Raw genomic sequence first — 12866 nt, forward strand, 5'->3', positions numbered from 1 at the left:
CAAATTCACCCTCCTTCCGGTCCTCCAATTCCAATCCTCTCTGTAGCAGGAAATCTACTACAGAGAGGGGGCCTAGCAGATCCTGATTGCACACCCAACTTTCCTTTCTCCTGTGGGTCCTCTTAGCTGCTCCCCTGCTAAACCATTCCCATTCCTACCTGTCAACTCTTAATACCTAAAAACAAGATCTGCCTGAGACCCACATTGGCCAGAGTGAAAGAATCTCAGCATAAAAACACAATCAATAACAGTGAGGGCAATACATTTCCACTAGAGTAAGTCCTGAAAAATGCAGTCTAACTGAAACACAAGACCAGGACTTCAAAGGTCTTTAAAGATGATATGAAAAATTCATTAATGAAATATAAGAAAACTCAAACAGTGGAAGAAAATGGTTCAAGACATAAAAGTGGAAATATAATCAATAAAAAAACCCAAAGTGACCAAAAACTGAAAACTAAAATTATTTTACATATATTCTAATGGATATTAAGTGAATGTTAGCTGCTTAGTCTTCAATAACAAAGCTAGAGTCCATACAACTGAAGAAGTTAGGCATGGAATAAGGGTCTAGCAGGGAGGGATGGATAACACAAGGAAGGTAAAATAAGATAGGTGATGGTGGTACTGAAAAGAGATGCTCAGTGGGAAAGGACACTTGCCATCAAACCTGATGTCTTAGTTAGGGTTTTCCTGATGTGAAGAAACACCATGACGATGGCAACTCTTATAAAAGAAAACATTTAATTGGAGCTGGCTTACAGTTTCAGAGTGTCAGTCCATAGCAGGACTGAATGGCCAAAAGTGTGCCAGCATTCTGGCAGACATGGTGCTGGAGGCGCCAATAGTTCTACATCTTGATTCAAAAGCAGCCAAAAGACGATTTTCTGCTGGGCGGTGATGGTGCATACCTTTAATACCAGCACTTGGGAGGCAAAGGCAGGTGGATTTCTGAGTTCAAGGCCAGCCTGGTCTACAAAGTGAGTTCCAGGACAGCCAGGGCTACACAGAGAAACCCTGTCTGGGGGGGGGGGGGGACTATTTTCCACATTGGGCAGAGCCTGAGCATAAGAGAGTTCAAAACCTACCTACACAATGACACACTTCCTCCAACAAAGGCACACTCCAACAAGGCCACAGTTCCTAATAGTACAATTCGCTATGGTCAAGCAATCAAACCACCAGATTCCATACCCTGTCACCTATAGGCTTGCTCAAACACATGAGTTTATGGGGCCATACCTAGCCATAGGATAATGTAAGATACATTTAGTCCAACTTCAAAAGACCCCATAGTCTATAACAGTCTTAATGTTAAGCATCCAAAGTTCAAAGTCTCTTCTAAGATTCATGTAATCTCTTAACTGTAATGCCCTATAAAATCAAAATTAAAAAGCAGATCACATACTTCCAACATCACAGGATGTGCATTACCATTCCAAAATATAGTAAAAATATACTGAACCAAAGCAAGACCAAAAACCAACTAGGCAAACTCCAAACTCTGCATATCTATGTCTGATGTCCAACTCCTTTCAACTTCGCATCACAATTATTTCTCTTGGAGTAGTTCCACCCTCTGGTAGCAGTTTTCCTTCCAAGGTATCCCTATGCTCGGCATCTTCAACATTGTGGGGTATCCAAAGCAACTTCAATGTTACAGCTTCTTGTCCTAATGTCTTGGATCCACACATGATCTTCTGAGCTCCTCCAAAAGGCTTTGGTCACATCTCCAGCTCTGCCCTCTGTAGCACCCTAAGCTCTGGCTGACTCCATTCCACTGCTGTTCATGGTGATCATCTTATAATACTGGTATCTCTAATATGTCAGGGTCTTCCACTGCAATTGGGCTTCACCAATAGCCTCCCATAGGCTCCCTTCATGGTGCCAAGCTTCAACTCCTTTGCATGAACCCCTCAGTCCTGGGACATCAGCTGCAACTGAGACTGCACCATCACCAAAGGCCTTCCATGGCCTCTTACAATGCCAAACCTCCGCTGTTATTCCATGACCTTTTCATGCCTTCACAACCAATACAGCCTGGGTTATTCTTCCATATTATCAAGACCAGCTGCAGCACAAGGTAGATCCTTGGCTACCTCTGGAACACACTTCTTTATGCTCTCAAAAAACAACTTCCAGGAAAATTTACCTCATTGATGTTGATTTATTATTCTTAATCACTACTAATTTCTTAGCACCAGCTAATTAGCATCAATCATCCAAGTAACCCCTTCTTTTCTTGTCACATGGCCAAAGCTACTGAGTTCTGCAGCTTCCTGGGGCTAGAACATGGCCCCCTTTTCCTATTACATCGTCACCAGCTCTGTTTTCCAATTCATTCATTGCCTAAGCTTGGCTGTCCTAAAACTTGCTCTGTAGACTGACCTTGAACTCAGAGACCGACATGTCTCTGCCTTGAGAATGCTTGGATTAAAGGTTCATAGACCATGTCTGGAAGAGATCATTAAGTTCTGGATTGTAGTTCCTTCCAGATATAGTCGAGTTGACAAACAAGAATATCCATCACAATCCATCCCTTGTCAATGTGATGCATATCTCCTTATGTCCAAATGAAAGCAATAACCAGGTCACACTAGTGCTTAGGTATCACTATCCCTTGTTCAAATTCAAACACATAAACAATAAGCTTACTGGGTGGAATCTTGCACTGAGGTCACCACTACCTTAATCTGTGTATCTCCTTGAATACAGGATTGAGCTCCATTCCACTTCCTGATGCCCCTTTAATACTGCAACCATACATTGTATATTTAACCTTTCTCTTCTTGATTCTTTTCATCACAATGCTCTCCATAAGAGTTAACTTTAGCAACCACACAATAGAATTTATACCAGGCTGCTGTGAGACTTCCTTTGCTAATGCAATGGATCTAATTCTCCTCAACTTAGCCTTAGGCAGACTCTTTGGACAAGGGCAAAAAGCAGCCATATTCTTCACCAAAATAACCATAAAAACAGTCTCCATGCCACATACTAACATTCTTCTCTGAAACTTCTTGAGCCAGGCACCCATAGGTCAAATCACCCTCAGCACCAATGTCTTCCATATTCCTACTAGGATTGCCCATTAAGTCCCACTAAAAGTATTCCACTACTTTCCAGATCCAAACTTTCAAAGCCCACATCCCTCCAAACAAAATCATGGTTAGGCCTAGCAGAGCAATACCACAGTCCCTGGTACCAACTTCTGGCTTAGTTTGAGTTTTATTGCTGTGATGAGACACCATGACCAAGGCAACTCTTATAAAAGAAAGCATTTAATTGGGGCTGACTTATAGTTTCAGAGGTTCAGTTCATATTCATCACGGCAGAAAGCATGGCAGCATGCAGGCAGACATGGTGCTGGAGGAGCCAAGAATTCTACATCTCGATCCAAAGGCAACCATGAGAGACTCTCTCGCTCACTGGGTGGAACACAGGCATAGCACCTCAATGCCTACTCCTACAGTGGCATACTTCCTCCACCAAGGTCACAGCTATTCTAACAAGGTTACATTTCCTCCAATAGGATCACATTTCCTAATAGTGTCCTTCCCTATAGCCAAGCAGTCAAACAAACCACCACACCTGACAAACTGTATTCAATCCCAAGACTCAGTAGGTAGCAGAGAGAGGGACTCAAGCAAGCTGCCCTCTGATCTCCACAAGCACACTGTGGAATAAGCATGTGAAAGCACACAAACACACACACACACATGCACGCACACATCACATACACATACACATCAATTAAAATGTAATAAAAAGTCTTTTTTAAAAATTCAAATATTTCAGAGCATGATGACACATGCCTACAATTGTAGCACTGGGGCGACAAAAATATGAGCCTCTCTACTCCGTGGCAGCTTGGAATGACATAACAACAAAAAATAATATCAAAACACAGAGATTACAGCTCATGTATGCTCTCTCAACCTCTCCAGCAGCTTGGCCAGATTTTTCCAATACCTCAAGCTGTTAATTTTTTTGTATTTTACTTTAAATCTAAGGTATTTAAATTTTTTCTCGAATTTTTAATTAAAAGCAAATATTTTACCTACTATAAAGTAATTATATTCCTAAAGAATGTGTCTTAATTCTATTCAGTGTGTGTGTGCATAATGTGAGTGTATGACCATGGTGCTCCAGCGTGAGAGTGGAGGTCAGAGGGTCCGAGGACAGCTGTGTGGAGTCAGCTCTCTCCTTCTGCCTTTACCTGGGCCCTGGAGACAGAACTCTGGGCACAGTCTTATTTGGCAAGTGCTTTTACCTGTTGAAACATCTTGCTGACCTGAGAAACTATTTTTAAGTTGATGAAGACAAAGAAAAACAAACGTTCTAACAAGCCTTACTTAGTCACTCAAAGGTTATTTTTCTCATAACATGATTCCATAGGACTCAGTTCCACTCTAAAGCCCTGATCCTCTTTCTGTCTTTGACCTTTCCCCCACAGCCTTTACAGCACATGCCTGTCTGCCTGCATCATCCTTTCCTGGCTGTCTCCTATTGCTCCATGTGCCTCACTCACTCAGTAGATGTATATTGCACCTGAAACTGCACACTGAGGAGCCAGGGTGCTTGTCTTTTGTTTGCTGCTATTCCAATGCCTAACACACACCCGCAAATAGAGTCTCTTAGAATGCAAATAAAATCAGTGAACAAATGAATTAAATCTATCTTTTTGATGAGATTTCCCAATTTTATAAAATATATAGCATTTCTACATTTTTGTAGAACTCTACTCAAGGTGACATTCAAATGAACTGAAACTCACATTTCATTTAGGAAATTAAACATTTTAAGTTCCATATGATGACTGTCATCAGCAATCCTGAAATTATGAGCACCCCATTTGGGTAACTTTAGAAATAGAATTTTGGGTCAGAGATCATATATATATTTGAAACACCTTTCCAACCTGTCATTTAGGAATGCATATAACAAGTTACACACCCACCTCTAAGCAGGAGTCTCTAACTTTCTACTCTCAACAATGTCTTCACTATCCACTTTCTGTTTAAAATTCTGAGCTTTCTCTCCACTAAATGTTCCAAAGCAGGCCAATACAAGAGGTAAAGCAATATTTAAGTACTTTTCCACTTAGCAATTTCACATTACCTGAGCTGGATCAATCACAAAATCATTTACATACCTATGAATTAAAACTTGGAGTAATAAAAGGAGATTGCTTTATAATGTGATACACCTCATTTAATAATTTCTTCATTAAATGATTCTAATGTGTTTTTATTGGTTACACAACATTTAATGGAATACAGCATACTGATTGCAAATATACTCTTTCCCTATTTAATTTGGACTAATGAGAGTGGGTTTTATCTTTCTTAAATATATGCACCCAAAGAAAGGGTTTCCTTTGTAATTAAGACAAAGTCCTTCCATATCTGTTAAAGCTCTAAAGCCATTTACAGTAAATACATGGCAATAAAATGCTGTTTCAACAACATGTTTTATAAATCTGTCAATCTTAGAAGATTATTCACGTTTGTCAACTTCTGTTCTTAATTTTTATCTATCCATATAAAAAGTCAAGAAATTAATTTTAAATTGAAATTTTATTAAAAAGTTAAAAAGATAATATATTTTCTTTAATTCTATAAAGCAACGCCCTCCAAGTAATATCATAACAGATAACAAACATGCTAACCTAAAACTCAAGTTGTCTTATACTTCATTTTTATTCATAGCACAGTACTACAAAATAATTTGATATATAATAAGTTTTAGATTTAACATGAAAAAGTCCTTTCTAAAGATGTTAAAGTAAAACAAGGGTCTAGGGAGGTGTCTCTGCAGTTAAGAGCATTTGTGGCTCTCGAAGAGGACCTGGGTTCAAGTCCCAGCACTCACATCCATTGGGTGACAACTGCGTGTAGCGCCAGCTCCAGGGAATCCAACGCCCTTCTCTGGCTTCTACAGGTACCAGGCACGTGCCAGCTGGACATACATGGGGGCACTTATGCGTATACATAAAATAAGAATAAATATTTCTAAACTAATAAAGAAAACTACCAAGGGCTAAATAGCAAGCAGAGTAAATTTTTTGCTGCTTTATTTTTAACAAGTGGGCGATGTGAAAGGACCCCATTCATAAGACAAGCACACACAGATGGAACTAGTCTCACTGAACTTCACTATAAAATAGTTATTCTTTCTTGAAAGGTATCAAACACATTTGTCTCTGGCAAAATATAGAACTATTAAGAACTGCAAGTAGAAATGAGGTATTCACCTCAGAAAACTCATGTTCTTGATGCTATCTATACACATATATGTGTGTATACATATATACATATATCAAAATAAACAAAGAATCTTTGGCCATTCTAATCAATTTGGAAGCACCACAACTCCTAGCTAAGATTTTTTTTTTCTTTTTGGTTTTTTTGAGAGGGTTTGTCTGTATAGCCCTGGCTGTCCTGGAACTCACTCTGTAGACCAGGCTGGTCTCGAACTCAGAAATCCGCCTGCCTCTGCCTCCCGAGTGCTGGGATTAAAGGCGTGTGCCAGCATGCCCGCCCTTCCAGCTAAGATTTTTAAGTTTGATTTAGACCTGAAAGTTGACAATGTAAGAGTAGCCCAATAGTTCAGAAAAGACGGGAGGGAGGGAAGGAAGGAGGGAAGGAGGGAGGGAGGGAGGGAGGGAGGGAGGGAGGGAGGGAGGGAGGGAGGGAGGGAGGGAGGGACAGAGACAGAGACAGAGACAGAGAACAGTTACATTTCAACTTAAAGTCTATCTGAAGCATTTTGTACCATGTTTGATAGTTTGTTGTCTCCTACCTTAGTTTCTCACTAAAAACTCTGGAAAAAGAAAGTTTCTTAAGTTGGCTTCACCGTTTTCCTTCGTGTTCTCCAAAGATCCAGTACAAACTGCGTACATCATGACAAATCATTTGCTGCTCTTCCTGTCATCTGTGTGGCTTTGCGCTCTCTCTCTCTCTCTCTCTCTCTCTCTCTCTCTCTCTCTCTCTCTCTCTGTGTGTGTGTGTGTGTGTGTGTGTGTGTGTGTGTGTGTGTGTGTGTGTGTGTGTCTGCATATATACTAACTTAGTGCTGACCAGTGATTTCTCTTGCTGCTCAGATCTAACCCTGACAAGAAGTAAGAAGGCTCCTTAGGCTCATGGATCAGAAGATGCAGCCCTCGAGGGCAGGGAAGGCATAGTTCGAAGACCACATCCTATTAAGTGCCCATGGTGACCCCGTGCTCTCCTCTCCGTGGACCCATACTCGGCTGGCATTCTCCTTTTCCATTTTCATTTATTCAATCACCTTGGTCCATCCAATGCCACCACCCTCATTCAGTGCTAGCCCCCTGCCTCAGTAATCCTGCCTGAGAACGCTCATGGGAAAGCCTCCACCTCCAATTCCCCAGTGCCTTGGCCATTTCACAATCCAGTAAACTGACAAAGCTGACCACTAGGGCCGTTCTCTTGATATCTGAAAAGATTCAAGTAGCTTACGTAATCGGGATATGTTTCTTCTACTGTACTGACTTCTCCAAATGAGGAGAAAGTACTTTTCTCCTTTATTGGCATTTAATGTGCTATGAGTTCTGAGGGATTTGTTTGTTTGGTTGGTTGGTTGCTTGCTTGCTTGCTTGGTTGGTTGCTTGGTTGCTTGCTTGGTTTGGTTTGGTTTGGTTTTGGTTTTTCGAGACGGGATTTCTCTGTATACCTCTGGCTGTCCTGGAACTCACTTTGTAGACGAGGCTGGCCTCGAACTCAGAAATCTACCTGCCTCTGCCTCCCGAGTGCTAGGATTAAAGGCGTGTGCCATCACGCCCGGCCAATTTCTGAGTTTTTCCCAAATAGAATGCCAGATGAATGTATTGTCTTAGGTAAAACCGATAAAATGTCTTTGGAACAATTAATTAGGAAACATAACACCTGAGACAAATTTTACATTGGGAAATGAAAAGTCTCCCACTTTTCCCTATCCCCTGTGTATCTACGCACTGTCTGACTATCACTGTGAAAGTGCTGACATCGTCTGCTCACAGGGAACATGTAACTTCCCACAGCCTCAGGGAGCAGTGAGCCTTACCTGGCCCGTCAGCGATTTTCCCCAGGCACCGAGGAGCTGCGCTCAGGAAAGAGGAATGCCTTTTTTTAGCCACTGAAGTACGAGGTGGCATGTACTTATGTTTAACTTGGGACATGTCATACGATTTCTGAACATCATAGCGGCCAGGAGCTGGAAGACGCTAGAAAAAAAAAATCAAAAAGAAAAGCATAAGTGTACTATATATAAAAGATATCCAACTACATATTGGATAAATGTCCACACTCAGAAAAGCACTCGTTAAAAATACATAAAGATAGTTAGAAACCAACATTGTAATGGAGATTCCACTAAGGTTATCTTTATAATACAATTATAATTCATCATCGAAAATTAAGGTAAACAGAATCAGAAAGAACAAGGTCTGGATATTTTAAAGAGTAGGCCTCACTACATTGGTGAGATGTTCATCTACAACTTTAATGATGAATACTGAAGTCTATACAGGGCTCTGAACAATGAGTGTGTGTTTTTATCAGCCGCAAAGCCATCCCTGCCTCACTGTTCTGACTTAGTCTACAAAATAAGGCTGATGCTTTCATTTTTAATAGGCCCCAATTAAGTTGGCAAGGCCCCGCTCTCGTCACTTACTGTTTCAAATGGTATGTAGCTACATTTGCATTTTAATCAACATGAGCCACATATTAATTATAAGAATAATTCTCCACTAAAATACAAATGTCATGTACTAGGTGCATAGTTAATGCTTTGAAATATTATCTAATTATCTCAATGAGAACTTTAAAAAAGAATTCTGCACAAATTATTTTACATGCTGTATTGTTTTGAAATCTAGTCACTTACCTTATTCATGAAAAAACAAACCATTTGGGGGCTGGAGAGATGGCTCGGTGGTTAAGAGCAACTGAAGCTCTGCCAGGGGACGCAAATTTAAGTCCCGGGACCTGCACGATGGCTCATAACCATCTGTAACTCCAGTTTGAGGGGATTCGAAACTGTCTTTTGGCCTTCCTAGGCAGTAGACATGTATGTGGTAAGCAGATATATAAAAGCAAACACCCATACACATAAAGACTAATGATGAATCACTTAAACATTCTACATTTTAATGATTTAGGGAGACAGAGGAGAGAGTTTTGGTTGAGTGTGGGGTTCAAGTGTCAGTTGCTTGCTTGCTGTGTGACCCTTCAATAACCACTCAATTTTTGTTATCCTCGGTCTATTTCAAGAAGTGGATGCTAATTATTTGTATCGTGAGATTAGTACAATTGCAAAACAGGTCTGTAAAGTAAAAAAAAAAAACATGAAAAGAAAACTGGTTCTTGACTATGAAAGCATGTGAATGTTATTCTTCTATAGAAACTAATTTCATTGCAAGTTAAAACACAAAGCTAACTAATCAGGGTTTGGACTATTAGGGAATTTTATCCCCGGTTTTTTTTTCTACAGAAGAAAAGAAGAACTAGCTATACTGCCCTGGAAACTTCCTCCCTGCTTGCTTATTAATCTTACTTACCTCATCCTATTTATGTTTAACTTACATTGTGTCTGAACAAGATTCGCTAAGTGACTTTCCCAAGATGATGATTACTGTAAGGTGGAACTCTGTGTAGTAGCAAGAATGGAAGTCATTCCAATACTTCCTGTCCTGAAAGGGCACTGTGGTGGGGAGGAAAGTGCACCGTAGACATGAGCACCCCCTGCTCCTGTAATCTTCTGTACTGCACAGGAGACGGGGAAGGAACATGAAGAATGGACAAAATGGATGTTCCTCGGGACTTTCAATTTTGTCCTGTCTCCAATGTCTTAGTGTCACTAATATTGTTGTGATAAAATACCCAGACCAAAAAAAAACCAAACACACACATAAACAACAACAACAACAAAAAAACTCCTTAAGGAGAAATAGTTTATTCAGAGTTCAGTTCCAGATAATTGTTGTCCTTGCAGGAAATATACCGTGGGAACCTGAGGCGACTAGTCACATACATCCACAGTCAAGAGGGGACACAATAAATGCATGCGTGGTTGTCAGTGCTCAGCTCACTCCCTCCTTTTGACTCAGTTCAGGGTCCAGCCCAGGACATGGTGCCAACTACAATAAGGGTGTGTCATCCTGCTTCTACTAACCCAGTTAAGAAATTCTGTCGTAGACATACAATAGGCAATACCAAATCAGACAATTCTTTATTGAGATTTCCTTCCCAAATGATTCCAGTTGTGTCAAATTGATAAAAACTCACCACCATAACCATAAGTATTTGAACTCTGTTCGTGTGTGTGTGTGTGTGTGTGTGTGTGTGTGTGTAGCAGAATCTTCTTTCCAACACAAAAGCTAAAAATATCTGATTCTCATTTTTCTGATCTCATTTTCTTTTAAAACTAGGACATGAATTTAGGTCATAGGCTTAAACGCTAGCTTTTCAAAGAAACAGAGAACATTAGCATATCTTTCTAGCTCAGGAGACCCGCAGAACTAGTGGGTACTCATCCCAGGAACAGACAGAAGCAGAAATGAGAGATCCACGAGGTCTGATGGAAGAAAGCATAGGTTCAAATGCAAGGCAAGGACCAATCAGAGCTGCCTGACTTCCTCATCCAGGAGACAAGGGCCCTATGCAACACTTATCCACTTGATGTCTGCAGAATTCTTAGTGCAGCATGCTAAGGTTAGTGACACATCTCCCATCACTGTCACAGTCTTCAGTGGATGGCCCTGTAGGACACCCTTAATGATACCCACACACTTTAGAAAAAAGATGCTGGCAGGACACTGATAGGAAAACCTTCTACTACACTAAACCCCAAACAAGCACAAAAGGAACCATTCGAGAGGAGTTAAGTTGTTCCGCTGCATCCCAGGCAGTTAAACTCCCTGGCTCCAATCACCTTGCAGGAGGGTGAGTCCACCTGTTCATACTGTACCCAGGTCATTTCATAAACTTTGTGATTTCATTCAGTACTCTCCAACTGAAAGCCTGTGGAAAATTCCTCATATTCAGAACCGTTAAATTTCTCACTTTACAACCTCAGGTGCCACTTCCTGCTGTCATCCAAAATCAGAATGTTCCAATTCCAGTGTTTGCTGTGACTCTGACAAATGAGATTCCCTGTCTGTTCTGGCCCCCGTGTCTGAAAGTGTACATGGGCTCTAATTTTCCAACACTGTCATTATCAACACTGACTTAACCTCAGCCCAGCTAACAAATCAAATGAGCATCTGACCCATGAGGCATTGTCCATGCCATGACAAATCAGAAGCAAAAGCACGACCTGATTTTTAGCAACAGAGTAATATATACATATATGTGTGTATATGTGTGTGTCTGTGTGTGTTCATGAATGTATTCATGTATGTATACCTGTGCTTGTGGACTACTCTGGTGATTTCTTCTGGTAGCTTTATAAAATTAGTTGATGAGGATAATCTCAAAAACTACACATGTGGAATCTTCATCAACCCAGTAAGAATTCAAGACCCGCGGAATCCCACAGTGACAATCCTCTCTCTCCTCTGAAATGGACTGAAATGACTTTGGACAAACTTAGCTGGCTAACACCAGAATGGAAAGGCATGCCCCGAGTTGCATACTGAGAAACTGGCCACCACAATGCACAGCAATACATCTTATGTTGCATAGCTTTTCTTGGCCCAGGATTGCAACCTTCAGGAATTTTCAGACTGGGTCAGGCACAGAGACCTGTGGATCCCAGAGATGTAGCATTACTGCCATCAGGGAACCCTCAGGGGAAATGCACCCCACAGGACTGCTTCTTTCTCCATAGCATCTGAATGTATTGTACCAGCCATTTCAGCCCATCTAAGGGCAGCTGCCAAACAGATAGGAACCTTTTCATGGCTGACATTTTTTCTTGGGATATTTGTTGTTTTCTCTTGAAACAGAGCACTACAAAATGGCCTATAAGATTCCAACTTCTAAACTGCACCTACCTAATTAGTTAAGTATAGTAAATGCTTCTTGACTTGTGAGTTTATTTTCTGATGTAGTTACCTCAATATTCACTTTACCTATGTGTGCAGCTGTGCATTTGCAAATAAAATTAGATTGTTCTGGTAAATTTAACCTTTGAAAAATACTGACAGAGACTATTTATTTCTGAATTGCTTTTCATCCCAACACTGTTACTTGTGTATCATCTTTTAAAATTGATAACATTTTAATCCTTGTTTAAGGTTATGGGGAGCTGCAAAGACGAGGGGGTTTTATGCACCAAACTCAAGAAGAGAAAGAGCACTTTCAGAGTGAGCCAAGACTTCAGGTTGTTTGCTTCCCTGTGGGCATTTACTGGGTTTCAGCAAAGGCCAGAGCGACTTTGTCAAGGATTAATCTAAGGGAAAGTGGAATTAACAGAGCTTTTCAAGGTCACATCGACAAAAATACAAGAATAAAACGCATGGGAGCTAAAACCACAGCTGATGCTCACTGCAGAGCACATGAAAATCCACAACAGGAAAAAGCAGAGAGTATTTCTCCTGCAGCTAAGTAGTTCTCGGGATTCACATTATAGCAAGAGTCAAATAGATACTTTGAAGCTTAGTTTTGTCTCAACTTGACATGATCTAGAGTCATTTAGAAAAAGGGACTCTCCCTTGAGAAAATGCCTCCATAAGACTGGTCAAGAAGTGAATCACTTAACTAGTGATTGATGTGTGAGTGTCCAGCCCATTGTGGTTCATGCTACCCCTTGGACAGTGGTCCTGGGTACTGCACAAAGGCAGACTGAACAAACCATAAGAGCAAGCAAGTAAGCAGCATTCATTGATGACCTCTGCTTCAGTTCCTGCCTCCAGGTTCCTG

General features: G+C 40.8%; 1 protein-coding gene across 1 annotated transcript in view; it reads right to left on the reverse strand.

The window, feature by feature from the left end:
* The window catches only part of Stpg2 (sperm tail PG-rich repeat containing 2), a 504085-nt gene that overhangs the window by 284125 nt on the left and 207094 nt on the right, over positions 1-12866 (reverse strand). Inside the window, exon 11 of the mRNA XM_021158500.3 lies at positions 8068-8227. Within this exon, the coding sequence (XP_021014159.1) occupies positions 8068-8227 (160 nt within the window). The remainder of the gene's footprint in view (positions 1-8067; positions 8228-12866) is intronic.

The sequence above is a fragment of the Mus caroli genome, unplaced genomic scaffold, assembly GCF_978045245.1.
Source record: "Mus caroli unplaced genomic scaffold, Mus_caroli_1 scaffold_3, whole genome shotgun sequence".
Taxonomy (NCBI): domain Eukaryota; kingdom Metazoa; phylum Chordata; class Mammalia; order Rodentia; family Muridae; genus Mus; species Mus caroli.